Source organism: Dipteris shenzhenensis, chromosome 25, assembly GCF_047967505.1.
Source record: "Dipteris shenzhenensis isolate YYH24624 ecotype China chromosome 25, Dip_SZ_1.0, whole genome shotgun sequence".
In the NCBI taxonomy this organism is placed as follows: domain Eukaryota; kingdom Viridiplantae; phylum Streptophyta; class Polypodiopsida; order Gleicheniales; family Dipteridaceae; genus Dipteris; species Dipteris shenzhenensis.
Genome location: NC_141620.1, coordinates 33,503,587 through 33,528,804, shown reverse-complemented (window position 1 = coordinate 33,528,804; position 25,218 = coordinate 33,503,587). Strand labels below are relative to the sequence as shown.

Genomic DNA, 25,218 nt, shown 5'->3' with positions numbered 1-25,218 from the left:
TGTTAAGCGAACTTGAGCTAGAATAGTACCGGGATGGGGGACTTCCCGGGAAGTTTTAAGAGCAATCTCCCAGGGCTTCCTTGCACGCAGCCAATAGTGCCTTCGGTGCCAGGTATGCCGAGGACTATGCCTTGGTCGTCGCCTTGGTCGTACGCTTGGAGAAGCTAGGGCGCAGGTGTGTGTTCGCAAGATTCGACCTATCTGCGTACGGTCGACTTCTTTTGCTGCAATTTTTTTTTCTTCGCCGCACATTTTCCTGCCCCGTTTTGCGCTATTCACTTCTGCTACTTCAAACTTCGTTGCGCTCTTGTATGCGGTGTCCGTAATCTGATGCATGTTGCAATTTCTTATTCGAGGATGCGGGGTGCGTGTGCTTCTCGTGTTATGGACGACGAAACCTTGGCTCTGATACCACTGCGATGGAAAACGCTTGCGAAACCTGTAAATCCTTCAAAAACATAGCAACACTCTTCGAAAATACACACAAACTCTCAAAACTCACAAACGGAAGAGACAGAACAAGCGTGCTGGGTGCAATCTCCCCCCATAGGAGTGGTGCTCTCCTTCCACCTCCTATGTATTTATGTATATTCCTCCAAAAAGCTTCCGAGCAAAAATCATACAAAGCCTCTGTGCTTTTCTCCATGCACCTTTTTACAAAAAGCCCATCCACCTTCTAGAATAGCTAGCTTTTTCTAACTTTAGTTTATACACTTAGTCAAGCCACTAATATTCCAAAATTCAAATATGTACATAAGCTTTTGTAATATAAAAAATTAGGCATAAGCCTTATTCATCCCCGCATCACTGGAGTTGCGCCTGGTGGATCATGCTTGCTAGATGCCATCGCCTGATCAATTACTTTTCCCCTGGATTCACACGATCAATAGTAATGAAATATTTCAAGCATAAGATAACCTTGGAATTAATCACCGCAATCAATCAACCTTTCAGTATTATAGCAATGCGAAATCAATAAATAACAGATGAATGGTGCACACATGCGACACATACCATCTCATGGTGCACCTAATGCTACACATGAATAAAATCGTATGGATGGTGCACACATGCTACACATACCGTCATCGCGTAAGTGGTGCACACAATGCTACACACTCATACAGTCATAGCCATATATCCAGCCGTGTAGGAGCACACATGCATCAGTTGCACGACAAAAATGCTGGGTCTCACTAAACTAAATACTAAAGGATTAAATTAATGGGATAATTCCAATTCTCGTAACAGTTCTATTCATATTATACATGGTTGTATACACTGATTTAGCCCAAAAAATCAATGGCATATTCATCTCATCCATCATAGCTCTAGCCATGTCACCAATCAACCTATTCTTCCTTTCCACAATGGGGATTTGTTGAGGAGTGTATCTACGAGTGACCCATCTCTTAATGCCTTGAGCATCTAGGAACTCATCAAATTCATAGGATGTATATTCTCCACCATTGTCCGTATGAAAGCACTTGATATAACACCCAAGCTCCTTCTCTATCATTCTTTTGAATTGGCAAAACACTTGAAAGGAATCACTTTTGGCTTTCAAAAAATAGACCCATGTCATCTAGAAAAGTAATTAATATCTTGCTCCTCTGGGTGTTATATGATCCATTGGTCCCCAAATATATGAGTGAAATGGAAAATGCAAGGGAGCAAACAACAAGCTGAGGAGATGAGGAATAGTTGCAAATGGATAATGAGAAAGCACAAGTGTGGCCACTATATGGCCATAAAGCCAATTGGTTGATCAAAGTCAACTGGTTGACGACGCCTAACACACACTCCAAAATTGGTAGGCAAAGTTACTCATGACCATCCCATTGGCTCAATTTCCATTTAATGCATTGGTCACACCTCAAAGAAGTTGGTTCGATGGGCAGCCCTTTGTTTTAATTGTTTGCACTCAAATTCACAGTCTTTGAAATGGATTCACAAATGTCCAAGTACATGCAAGGCCCCTCAGAGATGGATGACTTGTGGCTCTTGGTTTTAGGAAAGTTGGAAAACCATTTATCACAAAACACAAAGCCTTATTTGTTCATTCTGTGCTGCTAGAATCCTTCGCCATTTGTACTTTGTTAGCACTGCCTTGCAAGGGTAGGACTCTATTGAGAGTTTTGCAAAAAAGTGTCCTCCCAATAGTCCTTAATTAACTACTTTCTATTCTAGTCTTTCTCTCTCCTCCCCTTTCTCTCTCCCTCTCTCTAGTTCCCCCAATCAACTCTCTCTCTCTCTCTCTCTCTCTCTCTCCCCCCCCCCCACACACATACACACACACACACCCCAATCAACTCATCAACATCCTCCTGTATCGATATAATCCATTGCTCCATAAAAGCTTAAAAACTCAAAATAATGAAGACAGTCACACGCGTATGCACACACACACACGCAGAGTTTACACACAAGCTTCCATTGTCTCCTCATTGGCAAGCATCCCTAAGAACTCTCAACCATATATTGCTTCATATACTTCTTGGTTTTCTTAGCCTTTGTTTTCCAAGACACTAATATTGTTCTTTGAAACTTAACAAGGTGGAGAATGGAAACGAGATAGAGAGAAAATATCGTCGTCATGCCATCAAAGAACGTCACAAAATGCAAGAATCTTCATTGGCCCTTCACATATACCATGTATAGTAGGTGGCCAGAGAATGGAGAATATCAAAGAATGTGAAAAGCATGATGCCAAAGCAACCTGGAAAAGATTAAGAGAAGGTAGGCAGAGGCGGCCAACAGTCAAAACATATAAAACCTAAACTAACACTAGTCTAGCCCTAGCAACAAACTAATTGAGAACTAATTAAAGTTGCTTAGCACTTTAACTACAATCAGCATCCACTAATGGAGTCAACTTCACCACGAAGCCTAAAAATAGAGGGCATCTACCTGATTACCCAAATTTCAACCTAAATCCCATAGACCCTTAGCAGGTCCTTGATTACCCAAATTTCAACCTAAATCCTGTAGACCCTTAGCAAGGCAAAAATTCATAGCAATGCATACATGTATAACTTGTGGTCTTTTCTTGCTAAGAGGCCATCCCGCAACTTTCAAAGTGGGGTGGCATTTAATGCAGTTGTGTCCATAGCTAGTGATTTGTGGCCTCTTCCCTAGCTCTTCCTCCTATTATGGGGGGTATCCCCAAACCTCCTTTAGGGTCAATCATCAATGCAGTCATCAATGCCACCCTCACCTCCACCATAGATTTGCCAGCATAGTCTCCACACAATTCAACCTATCTCATGGGGGACAATCTTCACATACAGTCTGCCGGTTTGTAGGCGAGGGGGGTCAAGCGGGATATGGGGATAGAGACCAACAGTATCAAGCTATGATGCGGTCTGGGAGCACCTTGCACAAGAGGTCATGCATCCTTGCAATGGGGGGTATGGGGGCAACCTATAAGAGTCTTAAAAAAAGAGAGAAAAACTCATGCACCCACTCACCCACCCATTTTTGAGGTTGTTTACTCACTTCAGCCGCCCATCTTTGGGTGGTTGAAGTGGCCCAATCAAATTTTTAAAAATGATCATGGGCGGCAGAGCTCTTTACACATTGCCCAACCTCTTGCCCTTCCCTTGGTTGAGGTGGCAGCTGATTGGCGCCCAAGATAACCAAGTTCTTGGGCAGCCAAGGTTGGTTGCCCAAACTTGGGCACCCACCTCCTCAACCAATCAAATGCAAGAGTTAAATCCTCCATTTAAAATTCTCGCCCCACTGAGACTTTTTGACAGATTGTTGCTTGGGCGGTGTGTAAACCGCCTGTCCATTGACGACCTTGAGCTTGTGCCCACAACTTGGGCACACATTGGGCGGTGTGTAAACAATCTAAGAGCTTGTTGAGGGGCCTGGCTTAGGCCTGTGGAGAGGCACCCACCCCGCGCTGGCTCTACTGTGCAAGCAGGGATCGATTGCGGGCTACCGCCGACACAGGCAAGCCCTACCACTCGGCTGCGGCAGCTTCCTAAGGGCAACACGTATGAGTGGGAGACTTTCTTGGAGTTCTCTTATAGCTTGTGCATATATCAATTCCCTTTGAGTTGAAAAGTTTCTCCACATGGAAGATGAACAAGACTGTTTTTCAGTTGTTTGATCTTGTTTCCCATTTGTGTATGCTCTGTGAATTGTAAGAATTCAATTGTCTGATCTTGTTCCGCATTTGTATTCAATTGTTTGATCTTGTTCCCCATTTGTGTATGCTCTGTGAATTGTAAGAATTCAAATGTTCTCGGGGATTGCTTCTTCACATGATTGTTGTTGCTATTCGAATAGCTATTAGAATCTCTCAGGAGCCAGCAGACTTCTGTCCAAGCTATGGATCGTAAATATAAGTTCAGCGATGGTGTCTTCTCCCTTTCGCTCCTTTGCTTTGCGCCTGTACGTTGGAAGCCGCCTTGCTCTCAGAAATGGGCTCTCCTCTTTTGCATCTCCCACAGACAATGAGCTTCTCAGAGAGTATTCCAGCCTTGGATCAGTACCTGTCAAAAATTGCACAGACCCAAGCCATTATGGGGAGCTCGCTACCTTCGGCTCGGCGCCGGATGAAACATTGCACCCTTGCAGCTTCGCATCCCTCTTGCGGCAGTACGGTAATGCCAAGGCCCTCCCCCTTGGTCGGCGCTTGCATGCTCACATGAGTAAATGCGGGCACGATCGAGACACATTCCTAGGAAATTGTCTTATCGATATGTATGGCAATTGTGGGCGCGCGGATGATGCAGGTGCTGTGTTTGACACGATGCCTAACCTCAATCTGTACTCGTGGAATATATTGCTCAAAGCGTACGGACAGAACGGAGGTCCATCGGAAGCAAAGACTGTGTTTGACAGAATGCCTTATCGAAACGTTGTCTCATGGACTACAATGATTGGGGTGTTTGCTCAGAACAAGCAGTGCAGGGAAGCCCTGGATTTATTCTGTCAGATGCAGCTTAAAGGTGTCAAACCGAACCGGATCAGTTTTGTCTGTGCTCTTGAGGCTTGCGCAAGCTTGGTGGCCTTAGGAGAGGGTCACGATATCCATGCTGCATCGGTAGAGAGTGGGTACGAACAAGACGTTTTTGTCGGGACTGCCCTTGTCACCATGTATGGCAAGTGCAGGAGGGTATACGAAGCGAGTAAAGTTTTTGGCTTTATGCCACATCGAAACATTGTGTCCTGGACGGCGATGGTCTCAGCATTTGCTCAAAATGGATTTGGCAAAGAGGCTTTGGATCGTTTTGTCCAAATGCAACATGAAGGTCACAAGCCAAATAGTGTCACGTTTATCTCTGCTCTCGAAGCATGTGCCTGCCTGGAAGGCCTTAAAGTGGGGCAAGAGATCCATGCTGCCATTGTTGACAGTGGATATGGGGAAGATAATGTGCTTGAAAACGCTCTGTTCAGTATGTATCTAAAGTGTGGGAGTCTATCTGATGCAAAGAGTGTGTTCTGCAGAATGCCTCATCACGATGTTGTTCAATGGACAGCCATGATAGGGGCACTTGCTCAGAATGGACACAGCAATGAGGCTTTAGATTACTTTCGTCACATGCAGCTTGCAGGCATCAAGCCAGATGACATTGCATTTGTTTGCGCTTTGGATGCATGTGCTAATCTGGGAGCTCTTGAGGAGGGACAGGAGATCCACGGTGCCATTGTTTTCAGTGGGTACGGGCAAGATACAAAAGTGAATAACACCCTGATTAATATGTATGGGAAGTGTGGGAACGTGCATGGGGCAGGGAACGTGTTTAGCAGAATGTCCAATCGGGATGTTGTGTCGTGGACTGCCATGATTGCAGCATTAAGCCAGAATGGGCAGGACAATGAAGCTTTGGATCTTTTCCATCGCATGGACTTTGAAGGCATCCAGCCAAACAACTTCACATTTGTTTGTGCTCTTGATGTATGTGGTGAATTGGCTGCTCTTCAAGTTGGGCAGAAGATCCACGCAGCCATTGTTGACAGCGAATATGAACAAGATCCAGTGGTAGCTACTGCCCTCGTCAATCTGTATGGGAATTGTGGGTGCTTGAAGGATGCAAAGACCCTGTTTGCTAGAATGACCAACCGGGATGTCATCTCTTGTACTGCCATGATTGCAGCATTGGCACAGAATGGAGATGGCAAGGAGGCACTGGACCTCTTTAGGCAGATGCAACTAGAGGGTGTAGAGCCGAATGATGTCACCTTCATCTGTGTTCTTGTGGCATGTAATCATACTGGATTGGTTGATGATGGCATATGCTATTTTGTTTCTATATATAGAGACTATGGCCTAAGACATACAATTGACCATTATGTGTGCATGATTGATCTACTTGGACGTGCAGGACGCTTGGATGAGGCAGAGGACTTGAACAACCAAAAGCCTTTTGATCCACTTGCCATTTCATGGTTGTGTTTGTTGAGTGCCTGCAGAATCCATGGGGATGTGGAACGGGCAGTGCGTGCTGGTAATCGTTGTCTTGACCTAAATCCAAATAATGGTGCATCTTGGGTGATGCTGTCAAATATCTATGCCAATGCTGGCCTGTGGGATGATGTAGCGAATGTGAGAAAGGCCTTCAAACAAAGGGGTACAAAATGGAGTTCTGGATTCCTTTATGGTGAGGCTAACAAATTGGTGCATGAATTGATGGGAGATAATTTACTTTCAGAGGTAAAGGGGATGGACTGGTTGACTAGTCAGTCGGAGCAGACATGATGGCATTCAGCTAGAGGGACGGCATGTTCTTGAACATTTGACATGGTGGAATTTGCCAATTAACTATGCTGAAAAACATTGTGCAAAGCAGTAAAGGATATTTGTAATTCAAACCTTGAATTCCCATTCTCCATCGACCATCTCATGTGCAATTGTTTAGGAATCTAAACGTTGAATGTTCACCCACCATTAACTGTTGCAATGTGCTTAGAAGTCTAATTGTTGAATGCTCACCCACTATTAAACGTTTCCTGGAAGACGAAATTTATTCATTTTGTAGGTTCCACTGTTTCCTCCATCTGCCTCTGGCAGTATACATTTCAATGACAACAGTAGTTCTGCATGCTTCTTGAAGCGCTTGCATTCTAGAGGTGCCCCACCCTTTTTCCTTTCCATACTAATCTCCTCTTTGTAGGTTTGTCTTTTTGAGTGTTTTGCTCCTTGCGCTCTCTTCCCTTGCTCATTCCCTCTGCCTGTTCGCCCTCTTCTAGCTAAGGGCAAGAAGGAAGAAACTATGCGACCATCTATGTGGGCTGGTGGGTAAGGAGATAGGGCAAAGATCCCTAATAGGCCGATTGAGGTACTTAGGCTGTCCCCCTTGGAGGGCCTTATCAAACCAAATGTCTCTAGTGCCTTCGACACTCAGCCTGCACCTTCCTCCCCAGTCCCACTCACCCAAATCCTGCTCTAGGAGATCCCACAAGTGCTGCACTATCTCTTTCTCCACTGATAGCCTTCCGACAGGGATGGGTCTTCTCCCTTGGCTAGGCAGATTGATCCCTTTGGAGTTTTGGCAATTGGGCCTATCGAATTGTATGAATATCCCAACAAACTATCCCCACTCTAAGCGGTTATCTTTCTTGTTCTCCAATATTTGTATCTGCTAACGCTTGAATTTTTTCAAAATCTGGCCAAGCCCATCTGCGGCGCAGCAGCATATAAGTTGGATCAACATGTGCTTAGCCTTCCATGTTTTCATGTTTGCCACATCATCGATGACCTTGAATGATGTGATGGCCTCATACCAAGTGTCGTGGTCAGGTGTGAGCTCCTAAGGCTTCTCCTCTTCTTTGTGGGGGTGCTCATTAACTTCTTCCAAATCCTCCTCCTCATAGGGACCTTCGATGTCCGATAAGAGAATGGGCTCAAGAATTTTATACGAGTTGGCCATGCCCATGTCTTCTGGACCCTCTGGCCTAAGGGCCTGCTTTGCTGCGTGTTGGTGGTGGGTGGTGCAGTGGTATGCTTTGAGGGTCAGTGGCGGCAGTGACAGTAGAGGTGGGGTCTGGGTTAGGTGTCATGTCGGGATTGGACGGTGGGGGGAGTGGGCGTGATGAGTTAAATAAGGCCATGTTGTATCAACGTCTGCTTCACATAGAGACATTGGGTATGCTACATGCAAATCATTAAACCGGCTAATACCAATTTGAATCATGTTCTGAATGGCTTCAAGAATATTACTGTAAAGAACTATTTTGCCGGTAGAGGGATAGCGCTCACTATTGTATGCAAAGAGGTGATTGGATACAAATTTCGCATCCCCAAGGCCATACACCTGTAGCCACTTTAGGCTTGTAGCCAAGATTTTTGGGTTGTTGCAAGGTATATCTTGTAGAGTTGTGTAGGCTTTAGGAGTTCTAGCATGGGAGTGTCATTGGAAAAGAGGTTGGAATCTTGGATAACTCACACCCATGCCATAAAATTGTAGTGCATGAAGCTGCTCTCTATTTGTTGGGCTTGCTGAGCCACTTGAGATTCCAGAGCCAGCTTCTGTTCTTCCGCCCTTAGGTGTTGTTGATGATCCATGGTATCTTGCCTTTGGAGAGTAGCATAATCAGCCTGCAGTGTATCATTACATGGGCTTATTCCATCTGTTGAAGCTTGATCTCAAGCCCCTTGCCAATTCGACTACTTTTAGGCTGCTAGCCTTCACTACCATCTTGTCTGCTCTTTCTTTCAGGAGTGTGTCCTCTGTCTACTGAAGTTGTTGTTGGGCATTATTTGCAGAAATAGTCTAATGGGTGACAAAATCCTGTTTCCTCACCAGCATGTTCTGGGCAATTCATGCCATGGCAGTCAGAGCGTCCATGAAAATTCTATTTTCCCACATCAATTCTGTGCTATCTGCTTCAGAGGTACAGAGTTCAATTACATACAGTGAGGTCGGGCAGTGGGGTGGTTGTTGGCTGCAGTTGGCCCTGTTCTTCAACTCTGATCTTAGCTACAGCTTCGTGGACCTATTCTTCTATTAGACTTTGTGCTCTACCACCTGTGGGATCCTGCAGTGGACTCAACCCCTGTTCCTGAGTAATATCTATGACCAGTTTTGTGGCATGTGCTTTTTGAGGGAACGCTCCTGTAAATTTTTTGGCTGCCTTAGCCTCCTTATTTTAATTCTCTATTTCCTATTTTTGCTCTAGTTCCACCTGCTGCTTTTGAGGGCCTCTTGCTCCTATTTTTTCTTGGCTTAGGCATCCACTCTTGGCTGTCTACTACTACTCTATTCCTCCCTCTTCTTTTTGGGTGAGGGCTTTGTGGGGGTGGTCTGTTGTGTCGGAGCTGACAGTAGTGTGTTGTCTTTTGAAGCATCACATAACCTTCTGGCACGCGTTCATCTGACAAATAGTGGATTACCAGCATAAAGAACATGGGATTTCTGATATTCCCCTTTGAGTGCATGCACACATTGATTAGATCTGTATAGAAATGGTCAACCCAGTTTGTCTCCTTGGGCTGATGCAACCAGGCTAGGCAAGATTACACTATGATGCTCCATGTGGGATATCTGTGCCAGGATCATAACGACACGAGTGGCCTTGGCAGTGAATTCATTACTTATCAGGCTAATAGGGACCCCACCCCTATGTTTCTTTGTATCGTATGCCACCAACCTTTAGAGCCTCTAATCCATGTGTCTGAGCATTCTATAGGGTTTAGAGATGTTGGGCAGCCCAAATGCCCTGCTGAATGTTTCAGCTGCTGTAAATAGATAAAAATGGTACTCTCCATCTGCATTAGCCATCCGATTGTCTAGGAAGAATTGTTGAATCTATCTACAAAATCTACCACCTATCGAAGGTTCAGGTGGCACAAAAACTGGTCTGACTGACTTTTAAGACCCATAGCTTGGATCAAGGGGGCTACTGTTGGGTCCTGGAGTATGTGATAGCTGGCTGCATTGTGGTATAGTGGCAGAGGTCCTTATATTGCATTTGAATTCCGAATGAATAACTACCCCCTGAAGCTGCTCCAATTATTCTGTTCCTAGGGGGAGAAACGTGATTTGTAGATTGTGCTCAGAATAGTTTTGCACATCTTTGATATCTGGGGTATGATGCTTCTTCTAAGGCCTGGTGGTGGATTACTGAGCTGCGGGGCTCGGGCTCATGTGTGGGCTGCACCTCGGACTGATCCATTTGGGAAGGAAGGGGTATGAAGAGAGTATAGGAACTAGAGGGATTAGTGGGTGGGAAGGTCGAGGAGGGTTCATTACTGGGAATTAATTCTTTGGCTGAAAAAAGACCATCGGTGCTGACAGAGCGCGAGGAGTCATCTGAGATGAGGGGGATGTGGATGGTAGTGAGTTTTCGAGGCAATGGGGAGCTGTGAAAGTTTTTGAAAATTTAGTCAGAGTTTTGGTACACGGAAAAGCAAGGAGCTACAGAATGAGGCTACCTCCTTATATAGTGATAACGCAGTGTGTCCATCAGCCTTAATGCAGCAATTGGCATTATTTATTAGCGCAGCACGAAGATTGGCTTTATCAGTGAAATGCATTATAGTGAAGCAGGTCAGCGTTGGCCTTAAAGCGGATTGCTGTGTTAGGAAGTCGTCGCATTAGGCATAAAGCAACGACTAGCATTATATAGCAATGGGTGGCGTTATCAACGCAATGGGTATAGAGTCATTGAATTAGGCTTATCGCAGCATGACTACAGTGTTAGCAGTCACACTGCATTCATACTCCAGTGCTGAGTGCATTAGCAGTCGCACTGCGTTAGCCTTAAAGCAACAGGTTGATTTTCTCTGACCTATTCTAGAATTTGACTGACATGATTAACTTTGTGGACTTCACCTATGTACTTGTGAGTGTATTGTGTTGACACTTTGACCATGGCATGTAGACAAAACCTTTGAGCTGACATGGAATGCCACCATGTCATCTAGGGACCCTACAGATGGAACTTCTGCAAGCTCCATGACCCCTGTATTGTGAACCACAACTTAGTGGAAGGGTGTTATTTTCAGCTAAGGGTAAATTGGGCATGGGGACTAACCTATGTTGTAAACTATCTATTTTCACCTAGACTTAAGATATGATCCATGAAATCAAATTTGCTGGGACTTATTGTACCTAGCCTCTTTCCAAGCTGCATACTTGTTTTGAGGGCACCTATAAAAAAGGGCAGAGAGCTGCGCCTTGGAGTTGTGAATGATTGGCATTATCAGTTTGTTGGTGTGGAATTGCGTAGGTCGGGCACCAGCATCTATTAGGAGTAGTATGGCTTTAATATTTTCATAACTTGAGGAACCGCTCAAAAGTTTGTGGGGTACTTGTTGTAATGTTTGTGCTTGAAGCTAGTACCTGTAGCGCAGGGCGGCAGTAGGTTCTTGTGGTATTGGAGCAAGTTCTTGTGTGACTACCGTGCCAATTGTGGATGTTAAGATGGAAGCAAAATATATATTTAGTAGCCTTCTTTCGGGGACCCATCAGGCCTCACATTTCTCCTTTGGTGCAGCAGGCTCTTGTGTTACTGCCCCCTTTATAGGAGCAGGTTCTTGTGTCACTACCACGGTAGTTGTTGACGACGTCTTCCCTTGCAACATAAGAATTTGGGGGTAGAAGGGAGTTGCCTATGGCTTTGCCTTAGCGATATTTTCCCTTGAGAGAATAGCAGTAGGTCCTTGTGGCACTACCTCCATTTTGGAGGTACCTTGCTGTTAGATAAAACTGAAGACGGCTTGGTGTCACTGGGGAATTTACGAAGGTGGAGGTGGCTATGTAGTGGGTCTCAGATACCTAGATATAATCGTTTCCTTTGTAGTAGCCTTGACGGTTTGGTAGCTTGCATCCCCATTGGTGTGGGAATTAAGGGTGGGAGCAAGACTACGCAATGTAGTTGATCTTTTGGAGATTGAAGGGTATTGGCTGAAAGCATGCCTTTTGGAACCCAGCAGCGGCAGCTCTTCTCTTTTGAGGCAAAGGTGGGGGTTAGGGCAGTCAGTGTGGTAGATACAACTGTTAGTGGTTGCCTTGCCTCTTGGTGCCATGGTGGTATTGTCGTAGAATCCGGGAACCATCTTGGTATCGGCGGCAAGGGTGGATGAGGAAGCTTCGATGGCACTTATTGGACTCGTGATTATCTTGTTGGCTAGGGCTGATGCATCGTTGAACTTGGAGGTCACAGGAATCACTAGGTGCAAGACCCCCAAACAGATAGAGACCACCAAGGTGCGACTACCATTTGTCAGTGTTGTGCATTCTAACGGCCCAACACCATGTTCTTCTGAGAACCTGTTCATCCGTGGCACTTGCGGGCATCACATAACATCTACTTGCCATGCTATGGTTATTTACGGATATTAGCAATTCCACACAACCTTTGGCTCACAATATCTGATTGTTTACTGTGCGTACCATTAGAGGAGAAGGTTTAAGGGCTACCTCAGATGTCAAGAGTTGCTCGTAGGATATTAGATTGTGCCTTGCCCCGGGGCCCACAAAGGATTTTGTGGAGAAAATATTCTCCTTGCAATATTGAAATTCAACCTTCACTCTGTCCAGTGCATAATAAACCATGGGGTTTAAGGAATGTCCTCTGGAGGTTCTGTAATATCTCCCATGCTGCATCCTCTTCAACACGATCCTTCCACTTGATCTTGTATTCTGTGATAGTTCTATTACGAATCTGTCTTTCAAGAAATTCAAGAATACTCTCAAGTTCGTGTGGAATAAAAGTTAAATCTGTAACTTCTATTATTTCTTGAGAAGAAACAAGTTGATCATCCGCACCCAGTAACTCTTTCAGTCTGCTGACATGAAACACTGGATGTACTTTAACATCAGGAGGCAATTCTAGTTTATATGCAACTGGTCCAATTCTTTTAACAACCTTGAACGGACCAGAGTATCTGACCCTTCTATGGATGCCTTGTAGATTGGTACGACCCCTAACTGCTTTGCCTTGGCTTCCCTGGCTCTAGCTTCTGGCTCTAGCTTCCTCTATTCCTTGGCATTTCATACCTGCTACTTCTCTCTTAAACTGCTTGTGGCTTGCGATGTTGGGAAGGTCAGGGGGCCATAATAACCTTTGAGTTTAAAGTAGCCATCCATCTCTACCCCATCAAAGGTCGCGATTCGATATGACCCTTGCAGTGTGATTTCCACAACCCGATATGGACCCATACCATAATATTTCAGCTTATTTTTATAATTACTTACACTATATAGTAACGCAAGGTCACCTTCAAGGTCCTTATTTCGGATATTGGGGTCAAACCACTTCTTGCGGCGGAGTTTCTTGACCTTGATGCCATATACCACTCTCAATCTTGTCTCATTGAGCTTTTCAAGCTCTATTAGCCATTCAGAAATAGCCTCATCCAATAGTCTATCTATGATTGCAAGTCTAAGGCTTGGGACTATGATCACCATAGGCACAACTGCTTCAACCCCAAATGCAAGGCTAAAAGGCATGTAGTTAGTAGCGATCTTGTACGCCATTTGATATGCCCAAAGTGCCATGGTGAATTTGTGTTCCTAGTCGTTATGACTGGCCTCTACCATGCACGTCATTATTTTGGCATAAAGTCTTATTAGAGCTTTTGGCTTGACCGTTTGTTGTAGGATAGTAGGGTGTGGACTTCCTTTTGGGAAGTCACTCATTAAGATGCGAATCATGTCATTGATAAAGTAAGTCCATCGATCACTCACAATTTCAAGCAGGAGGCCAAAGAGTGATATTATGTTTTCCTATAGGAACTTGGTGGTTCTTCTTGCATCAGCTTTCCTGGTAGCCTTGGCCTCTGCCCACTTAGTGAAATAGTCTATGGCCACGATAATCTATCGGGCTTGTGTTTGCTTGGCTGTTGGACTAATTGGACCTACAAAATCAATGCCCCTTTTTTTGAATGGGCTGATTGGTAAGAACTCCAGTTAGGGGAATATAATCTTGTTTGAGAGTTATGGAGGTTTGCTGGCAAGGGTCAAAGTGTTTAACAAACTTGACATCATCCACAAAGAGCGTGGGTCACCATAACCCTCCTTGTAGCACCTTGCGGGTTGTAAACCCTCTTTGTAGTACCTTGCGGGCTATACGCTCTCCTTGCGGAATGACGTTCTATGATGCCCAAATGGGTTCATCCAACACCTCCACAAACTCACTTTTGTGGATGCAATGGTGCATTATACCATCCTTACCCATATGATAGAGCTTATTGGCTATCAATTGGTATGGTGCCACATCTTCAATGCGTTTTCAGGCCCGAGCACCTTGTCTTGCAGGAACTCATTGGCCAAAAAGTGTCTAATCTCTTGAGCCCAATCTAGAATTCGATCTACCAAAAATAAGAGAGCATCAAGGAGATCATCATCTACTCGTATTGCTGGTTCTCCATCTAGAATTCGGGACATATGGTCTGCCATAAAGTGGGTGCATCCCTCTCGTATAGCAACATTGAAATCAAACTCTAAAAGAATAAACATCCACCGCGTGATGCGTTCGGTCATGCAGGGTTTATTAACTGAATAGAGGAGGGCCTGGTGGTCTACAAATAACACAAATTTGTTTTCCAACAAGAACCGTCAAAACTTATTTACAGCATAGACCATCATAAGGCCTTCCCTTTTCATTGTTGTATAGTTCATTTCTGCATCATTAAGTTGGTGACTCACAAAATATATCAGATAATCTAGATTATACTCACTTGGTTGTTCCCCCACACACCCAATCATGAACTTGGAGATCTCTATATGAACATGGAATTAAGTCCTAGTAGTTAGGTGCTCGCAAGATTGGGGCGGAAGCCAAAACGAGTTTAAGGGTTTTGTAGGAGATTTGGCAATCCTCTGTCCAGTGGAAAATGATCAACAACTTATACAAAAGGCAAGCAATTTTGGCATAGTTGAAGATAAATCTACGTTAGTAGCCTGTATGCCCTGTAATTCTTTGTACACCCTTTGCATTAGTGGGGGTAGATAGCTCCAAAATTATCTTGATTTTGTTGTAGTCCGCGGAGATTCCATTCTTGGACACAATATGTCCTAGAATAACCCCGTGTTTGACCTAGAATTGGCATTTGAGAAGGTTGAGGGGGATCCTATGGGTGTAAGCAGGTTAATGTTTCCTAAATAGCATGTCCATGGACATTGCTAGATAGCATAAAGGCGGCTAACAGGTTTTCGTGTCAATTAAAAACTCAGTCAGTTTACTATCACATCCCCATGACAGTTATCTTGAAGGTGGGATCGTGTATATTCAAATCTTTTTGAATAGTCAGTTACTCTAACATCCCACGTCTTCTTGTATAGTCCTCCCACTATCTCCAATAAACAAGTCAAAAGCAGCCACCTTCTTCCTTTCTTACACAGAGAATACTAGATCTTTCACTTGTTAAAAGATCATTTACAGATTCATGAAAAGGCTAAGCTTACACACGGTTACTCTACTTGGGGCGTTCGATTTTCTTTGTATAACATGATTCTCTAAAAACAAGGACTTTACACTAATGTGACCGACAATAGCTTCCCATATTGAGTTTCACCTTGGGAATTGAGCCTCATTTGTCGTCCTAGTGTCTCCAAGAAGCACCTGCCTCTAGGAATGAGAGAGGGAATACATCTAGCAAGAAGGATGAAAAGCATGCTCCATTGGATACATTGTTGCTTAGATAGGAATCTTGTCTAGGATGTTTTGAAGTTTGCTTTGCTCTAGCCTATCTATTGTCAAAAGGTTGTATCTTTTTCTTTCTCTAAGTTTACTATCCTTGCAAAAAAACAAACGTGGACATTACGCCTAACATTAAAGGGCTGATGGAGAACATAGATGTATTTCCAAGAGCAATGGCAATGTTTATGGAAGGAGGTATATAGGTTACGTTTTGTGTCCTTAAAGTGTTGCTTTATTTGATCATGAGCTCACTGTCATTATATTGTATGATTTGGAACAAAAGAAAATTCAAGCAATCTTGCTCTATGGGAGAATGACCTTCAATAACATGCCATCATTAGGCTGTATGAGGCCCAAAAAAAGAGAGAACAACGAGAACGAAAGAAATGTATGAGAGAGGATAATTTGATAGAGATAGAGGAATCCATAAAGCAACAAATTGTCCTTGAAACGGTGAGGTTTTTCAATGACAACCCAAAGTAAGGAGAAACAGCGGAGGTATGAAATCTTCAATTGAATTCAACAACACCCTGCAATGATAGGATTATGAGACCGGACAGCTAGATAGGAGCTAGAAGTGCAAGTAGCACTAATAGCCAATGTACGCAACACACTGGCTATTGTAAACTAGCCTACAAACAAAGAAGAGTTGTTCCTAAAGAAACATACATTGACTATGCTAATGAACTCTAGTACTCTACTGAAGACATGCCCATTGCTAAGGTCGTAAGGGTCCTGCAAATTTCCAAGCATTCCTTATACAAGGCAAGATTTTTTATGGAAACCCAAATGGATGATGGTAATTGCTTATTCTCATTGGCAGACTGTTTGGAAGCATCAACGTAGCGGTGCAATAACAGATGACATGAAATAAATTATTTACTATTTTTGGGAATCTGAGTCATGTGATTCCCCCAACAAGAAGGATGTTTGTCGAAAGATAGTGGGGAAAAATGGTTAGATCAAGCACCCAGTCCATCTACTTGATGAGCCTCAGGTATGTTGTATAAGCACTAGTTTGAGGTGTTATTTACTATATGAAGTCATTTGGTTACCTAGGAATAAAGATTACCTAATGTTAGTATGCTAATTAGTACTTGCTCTATCATTGTCAGCATTCACATTTAATGATAGTTAGCACCTATTTTATGATAGTTAGCATTCAAGTTTAATGATAGTTAGTACCTATATTATCATTGTTAGCATTCACTTTTAATGATAGTTAGCACCTATTTCATGATAGTTAGCATTCAGCTTTATGATAATTAGCAACTATTTTATGATAGCTAGCCTCCAGATTTGTGATAGTTACTACCTATTTCATGATAGCTACCACCTATTTTATTAGTTAGCCTTTAGTGTGATCATGATAGTTAGCACGTGTTTTATGATAGTGAACCTTTCAGTTTTATGGTAGTTAGCATTCAGTTTTATGATAGTTCATTAGCATTCAGTTTTATGATAGTTAGCTCCTATTTCATGATAGTTAGCATAATGTTTTACGATAATTTGCCTAATGTCAGTATGCTAATTAGCACTTGTTCTATCATTGTTAGCATTCACTTTTTCCTGTTATATCATTGTTAGCATTCACTTTTAATTATAGCTAGCACCTATTTTATGATAGTCAACATTCATCTTTAAAGATAGTTTGCACCTATTTTATGATAGTTAGCCTTCAACTTTGTGATAGTTACTACATATTTCATGGTAGCTGTCACGTATTTTATGGTAGTTAGCCTTCACTGTGTTCATGATTTTTGGCACTTGTTTTATGATAGTGCATCTATCAATTTTATGACAGTTAGCATTCCATTTTATGATAGTAAGCACCTATTTTATGATCATTAGCATTCGGTTACATGATACTTAGCTCCTATTTTATGATAGTTAGCACACTATTTTATGATAATTAGCACCTTTGTGATAATAGTTAGCACCTATTTTATGATAATTAGCACCTCTTTGATAATAGCTAGCACATAGTTTATGTTAGTTAGCACCTATTTTATGATAATTAGCACTTGTTTTATGACAGTGAACAATCAATTCTATCAATCATTAGCATTTAGTCTTATGATAGTTAGCACCTATTTTATGATAGCTAGCATGCAATTTTATGATAATTAACACATATTTTATGATTCTTAACACTTGTTTCATGATAGTTAGCATTCAATTCTATGATAGTTCTGACCTATTTCATAATAGTCAACATTTATGATATAGTTAGCACTTGTTTTTATGAGAGTAAGCACTTGTTTCATCATCAATACCATTTAATTTTTTTGTGTAGGTTGAGTTGTTCCGTAGATTCAAAGCTTGTAATCCTAAAACCAAAATTCAATTGCATTCATTTGAGTCACTGAATCCTTTCTTTATTCATCGAGTGAAGGATAAATATACATGCTGTTGTGAATATCATGTTCAAATACATTTCTTAAAGGACGCACTCAACCACATTGGTTCTCAAAATTTTTGTCTCCATGGATGTGGATGCAAATGCAAATGTGAGGTCTGTGCAAGAGATGATAAAAGCATGACATGTACATCTGTAGTTCATACGTTCAATGGTGTCACATAGTTGTGGGAGTCTATAGTCTGCCCAAAGAAGGAAGACAAACCCTTCCATGGCAGAAAGTGCTTGATGGGAAAATGCAAAAACTATGCTGTTAAGAAATTGAAATGATGCCCTTTGGAGACAAGAAAGACAGGGCAAAATATGATTGTGAAGCTATTTGAATATGTGGAGACTATGGGCAAACAAGGAAACAAAAAGAAAAGGAAAGATATCGTGAACACGGAGATGCAATGTTGGGCGTTCCTTAAAATGTTGGAAACAAGGCCCAACCTCTTCATCACTAACAATTTCATTGCTCTGTGGTACGCACAACAATTTAGGACTGCATTCATAATTTTCTCGATTATGTGGTTGTTTGTGGTAGACTTTGCTGAAAACTATGCTTTTAAAGAGTAGAATGAAATCTAGTCTATGCATTGGCATTCTACATAGGCTACCATATTTGTAAACATAACTTACTATAGGAAGGTGACTGAACTGATCAAAACTATGCATTTTTTCATTTCAGATGATAGAATTCATGATACATTGTTTGTGTAACATTGTTTCATGTTACACTTTCAATGGTTGAAGGAATAAGGTGTGGTAATTAAACAACATTGGGTGTGGTGAGATGGCATTGCTTCACAGTTCAAGGTTTGCAAGCCATGTTATTTTTTGGCAAGATATGGTAGTTTGACTAGGTTAGAAATGAGCCACTTTTCCTCAGCATTAGGACATGGCAAGGGAGAACATGACAGAGCAGGAGCTGTGGTGAAGAGAACATTGATACATGAAAAATTGATGCAAGATGGAGCTATCTTAAAGTGTGATGCTAACATAGTCACTTACTGTAGGGCCAACCTTTCCGATGGGGATGAAGCTTGCTATCCTTCAAAACAAAGAAATTGTGCTCGTGTCTTCTAGGAGGTTAAAGTAGGAGATGTGAATAAGGAGGAAAAATGAAAATCACGATAGGTACACGATGTCATAACCCACAAGACCCTATAGGACTTGCGATGAGAAATTTGGCTTGCTTTTATGATGCATGCATGCATGGCCATTGGAATAGATGCATCAACAAAGCACATTGTTCTTCATGGGATCATCACACTTTGGTGCCCTTGCCCGATTCTGAACCCCCTGGTGATGAGATGAAGATGCATACGATGAGGTAACATATGAGGGACATCATGATGTATAAAGTAATGCTTTGCAGATTGGTGACACTTTTACAGTCGAACCAGATTTTACAACCAATATAGAGGCAATTGAAATTTACCTCATCAAATGTATTGCATAGAAGGGCTAAATAAGACTGTGAGGATGAATGGGAAAATAAAATTCCCAAATGACCATATGTCATAAAAGGTTTGTATTACAAATAGACAAATGCCTATTACTTTAACCTCCTTTCAAATATGCCCCCACTTTAACATCTTGTCCATTGTATCAAGATACCCATGCAGCATATCCCTTACAAAAGAAATATGCATTGTATCACATCCGAGACATATGACGCAAACTATACTAGCACGCCCTTTGAGATCTTACTTTTTTTGGGTAATGCTTGACATTTTATAAACTTCCATTTTTAAATGGTAAACTCTCTCTCTCTCTCTCTCTCTCTCTCTCTCTCTCCATCTGCATGGAATGACATTGAGAAAATGCAAAAAGATTTTGCATCAACACTTGGGTGTGAAGGTTACAACACCATACTTAGTACTGCTTCTAGAGACAGGATGTAGGCCCATTGAATTTCATGCTTTCGTGGAGGTAATACAATATATTGTCCAAATATAACAAATTATGAATGATGGTATACTACCCCAAAAAGCATGGGATGTGAGCATGACGTTGCAAAAGAATCACAAAATCAAAGTTCTATCCACTGTGGATATCCGCAACTGGTTCAATAAATGGAATGTCGATGCTTATTTGACTATGCTGCCAAGATAGTCGACATACATTGCTTCCAGATGTATCTCTTAGATACACTCCACGATAAATGGTGGATAGAGGAGAAGAGAGTAAAGCTCAAATACTATCACATGCATACATCAATCCCTCCTTCTAGTCTCTATATAAACAAGAAGATGCCTCCACAAAGTCCTACATACACACACCCATCTCACTTTTTTACCTCAGAAACCTGGCATGGTTCCATACCCGATCATATACACTTGCGATAGAACGGGGTGGCTGGCATGTCGATATGTCCCTTGCACTGTCCCTTGCACTTGAAGGGGACCCCTCAAGGGCCATATCAGCAATATCCATTGGCATGTTGATATGACCCTTCAGGGGTCTCTTTTAGGGGAAAGGGCCATATTGACATGCCAGATTTAGTCTAAACTGAAGTACAGATAGCCAAGCAAATTTATAGACATAGAAATTATGCCACCTAGCACAAAATATATGCTAAAATATAAAACACTCACTTTAAGGATCTACAATACTGTACAATGCTAGCACAAAACATATGCTAACTAACACAAAACCTATGCTAACAAGCATAGAATAATATATACTCTAGAAGTTGAATAGCTGAGAATATGCTAGCTAGCACGGAGCATATAATAATTAGAAGATAACATATGCTACTAGGCATATAGTAACATGTGCTCTAGAAGTTAGCTAGACCAGAACATATGCTAAATGGCATAGAACATATGCTAACTAGCACAGAACATATGCTAACTACCACAGAACATATGCTAACTAGCACTGATCATATGCTAACTAGAACATATCATATGCTAGCATGAGTAGAATATATGTAGAGGTTAACTTAAATATAACATAGGCTAACATGCATAGAACATGTGCTAACATGCATAAAACATATGCCAGCTAGCATAGAACATGTGTTGCCTAACACAAAACATATGCTAATAGGTAGATAATATATTCTACATAGCAAAGAATAAATGCTAACTACCAGAGAACATATCCTACTTAACTCAGAACACATGCTAGCAAGCATAGAACATATGTTGTCTAACATAGTACATATACTAATAGTCAGAAAATATATACTAAATAGTAGAGAATAGATGCTATCCATTAGTATATGTAGCCCATAGATTCCAAGTGTTGCCTATTGAAAATTTCCAAGTATTTTCTCAATCTCAATTTATGTGATGCAGCAAACACAATAATCCTAGCACATATAATAATAGCATATATTGAATAAAGACTGAGAATAACATATACTCCAAAAGTTAACTAGACTAAAAAATCGTACATTTATAACATTGTGTAATTACACCAATTGAGAATAACGTATAATTACACCAATTGAGAATAGTACCTTTTTGTATATTTACAAAGTCTGCATCTTCTTTATAGCATGAAACACACTCAATCTCTCATCATCCAACTTTGTGTCTATTTGGTTTGCCAATGAAAATTTGGGCTGGCATTCTGCAAGTAGCCATTGCCACAACCAATTCGCAACCGTGTTAGTGAAGTATCCAGTGAGTTGTGAGTTTGCCAGGTCTTCAAGCTTTGCAATTATGATACAACATTGGCATATAGATTTTTAAAACATTTGTATCATGAGTCATCAATTATCAAGGTATTATCCTTGTTAAAAATTGGCAACTTGGCCCAAAAATCCTCCAAACACTTATTCAAAAAGTAGGGCTTGTCTGTTTAGTCATTACACCCTCCTGCAATTGACAATCTTCCTGGTGGCTAAAAAGATGCCCTTCTCATTTGGTAGCTTGGTCTAGAAATGCTGCCCGTGCTAGCTACCTGACTTTGTGTAGCCATGCACAACTCCATATGAAAACACTGAAATGCTCCATGTACCATATTAAAAACGTGTGGCTTCTTTATGGACCCATACACGCTCATGTCGATTGAATGGCACCTCTTTCATCCAAGCTGTATGCATAGAAAGTAAGTACCTTGCCCTTAAAACATAGAGCAAGACACCATATAAGTCTAATATGAGCACTCTATGATAATTTTCCTCTGCAAGTGGCATAAGATTTACATCAAGGACAACATTTTCTCGGATAGGTAACACTTTAACGATGTCCTCCTTTGCTGGTAGTTGTCTTTTCTCTCTTGGCATCTTTTTTTCTTTGGTTTCCCAAGAGCCAACAGTGTCATTTTTTTGTCTGGTTGCCCAGGACACAACAATATCTTTAACTCTTCATGACACACTATGGTTGTATGTGCACATATGGAAAGAACTTCAAGTGTGCCTTGTGGGGAATCTTGATCACTTGCTTCTTGTTTACTCTTTGGTGAGATTTTTGGGGAATCCACAATAATTGCTTCAAGTTCATTCTTTGGCTGATATGCAGCTATGCCTCCCTCTCGTGTGAATGGTGGATCACACCCAACAGCCATAGCCTTTATGACACTGAGTACATCCCCGCATTCATGCAGCATGTGTAAGACAAAACCTTGGTCCTTGCAAGAGTCTAGGACCCCGTTGCCATGCCTTTCTGTCTCCATGGCAACTTCCAGGAAAATTTCGGCGCAAAAAACTCTATGCCTTCTGAGTAATCCTCAACACTCCCCTCTTGTTCATTGCTTTGCTGATATGCATCCTTGCCTTCCTCTCATGAGCCATTTGTATCACACCCTACTACTACAGATTTTATGGCACACAATACATCTGCGAGGCTACACGATGCAAGTCTAAGCCAAAACCATTGTCCTTGCAAGCATCCAGGAGCACTGCCATGCCCTTCACTCCCCATGGCAATTTCTAGCAATAGTCCGTAACATAAATCTCTGTATCAGAACACACAACATTATTTTACAAAACTACTTGTACAATCAAGGTTACATATTCATGATGTACATGATAGGGAGTATGAGGAACATATGTTAAAGTGCTACATTACAAAGTACAAGACAACTTTATCAGATTGGGCTAGAAGAAAAGACATTGAAGAACACAAAATTCCATTGAAAATGATTGTCGGTGGGATATAAAAAAGCCAAAAGTAGCCATAGTATTTTGATAGAGATTTTTTTTTACAACACTAGCTTCCGACTAAAACAACTAGGAAGGCAAGTTTTTTTTTGCCTTGAAAGTAGCAGCACCTTCCCTTGCATCTTGACCATTGTCATTCTTCGTGGTAGGTTCAATTGTCATGGTAGTTTCTCCTATGAGAAAAATCAATTAATAAATGGACAGAAGTCGCGTCCATCATTACCAAATAAAAGAAAAGGCCATTTGAATTCACCTCTTCCAAACTTTTGTTTCATTGTTTTTCACAACACTGTCAAGGTCTCTGCAAGTGTAGGGCTCCCCTCGCTTCCATTCCCAATTTTGAACCACTAGGTGTCTTCTCAAAAATCTGGGGACCTTATCACTTATATCTCATGAATTTGAACCACCAAGTGTCTTTGTCACATTGTCTCCCAGCACCCCCACACTATCAGTAGGAGAAATTGGATTTGGTGCATCCACTTCTACTTGCTCCATTTCACTAGAAGTATGACTGCCATCTGCCTTGTCCAGAGAATTCGGCTCAATTGAAGGGATGCCATTTCTCAAGTTTTTGAGAAAATCAAGCAAATCTCCATCAACAGTAGCAGTATTGACCAATTCACCCACTACCAGACAACCAAAAACAAAAGATGCAAGGACTACCTCAAGTAACATCTGTATACATTCAATCATGTTGTCAAAAAAGGAGAAGGAATAACCATTCATGTCTTATACCATTTTGAGGACCCTCATTGATCGATTTACCCACTGCCAGACAGCCAAAAACAAAAGGTGCAAGGACTCTACTTCAAGTAACATTTCTATACATTCAATCATGTTGTCAAAAAAGAAGGGATAACCAGTCATGTCTTATACCAATTTGAGGACCCTCATTAATAACAGCTGGTTTCGACTCACAACTTTCTTTTTTAGGTGTCTACAGTTCTGCAATCATGAAGATAGTTGTGAGATATGAAATGACAAAGTATCACACAAGGTACCAGTTAGACACAAATCTACTTGCCAACTATATCAAAAGCATGAATGTAACATTGTCATTATAGCCAACTATAGCTATATACAGAATCCAACATTGTGAAGAGGTACCTACAAAAGGAATTTTAGCTACCACTGTGTTGTAGCCATCTATCCACCATGTGGTGGACAACAGGTAGCTACCTATTCCATGGAGTAGCTACCACTATGACATAGCTATCTATCCACCATGTAGTACCTACCATGGTGTTGTAGGCACCATGAGTTAGCTACCATGGTGACCATTACTCCTTAAGTTGTACCTATCTATGCACCATATGGAAGGTACCAGATTTCAAGTCATAGCTATGTATCCACCATGAGGTATCTACCACTGTGTTGTAGCCATCTATCCACCATGTAGTGGACAACAGGTAGCTACCTATTCCATGGAGTAGCTATCCACTGTCATATCTATGTATCCACCATGTAGTACCTACCATGGTGTTGTAGCCACCATGAGGAGGTAGCTACCATGGTGACCACTACTCATTAAGTCGTACCTATTTATGCACCATGTGGAAGTTACCAGACATCAAGTCATAGCTATGTATCAAGCATGAGATAGCTACCATTGTGTTGTAGCCATTTGGCATGTTTTATGCTAGCATTTGTGGGAGGGCCTGGTAGGTAGCATTTGGTGGGCAGGTAGCCAACCCACATATCTTCTCTACTACCATACACTATCTTGTAGCTATCTATGCACCATATACTAGTGGTAGCTATGTTGTAGCTACCAATTTGTGTCTGGCAACAACTACCAGCAGAGCAGATTGCTAAGTACCTGCACCTAGTATGTGGAATTCAACATTTGTGGTATGGCCTGGTAGGTATCATTTGGTGGGAAGGTAGCCTCCAGTGCTTGGCAGCTACTATAAAAATGGAAAAGCCTATTAGGTAGCACATGCCAGATAATTAGATAGCTACAACTTCACGAGCATGCACCATGCACCTCATAGGTAGATAGGTACCATAGACATAATTAGAGCATGCAGGATACAAAAAAAAATTCAAGTTGGATGATTTGTGAAGATACCCTAATGAAAGCTTTTGTACGATGTGT

The 25,218-nt window shown here is 41.8% G+C and overlaps 1 protein-coding gene across 1 annotated transcript; it reads left to right on the top strand.

The window, feature by feature from the left end:
• The first annotated feature begins 4,363 nt into the window (after window positions 1-4,363).
• Window positions 4,364-6,712, top strand: LOC147885778 (pentatricopeptide repeat-containing protein At1g03540-like). The gene has a single exon (XM_087396217.1). The coding sequence runs from the start codon at window positions 4,364-4,366 to the stop codon at window positions 6,710-6,712; it is 2,349 nt and encodes a 782-aa protein (XP_087252343.1).
• Window positions 6,713-25,218: the final 18,506 nt, after the last annotated feature.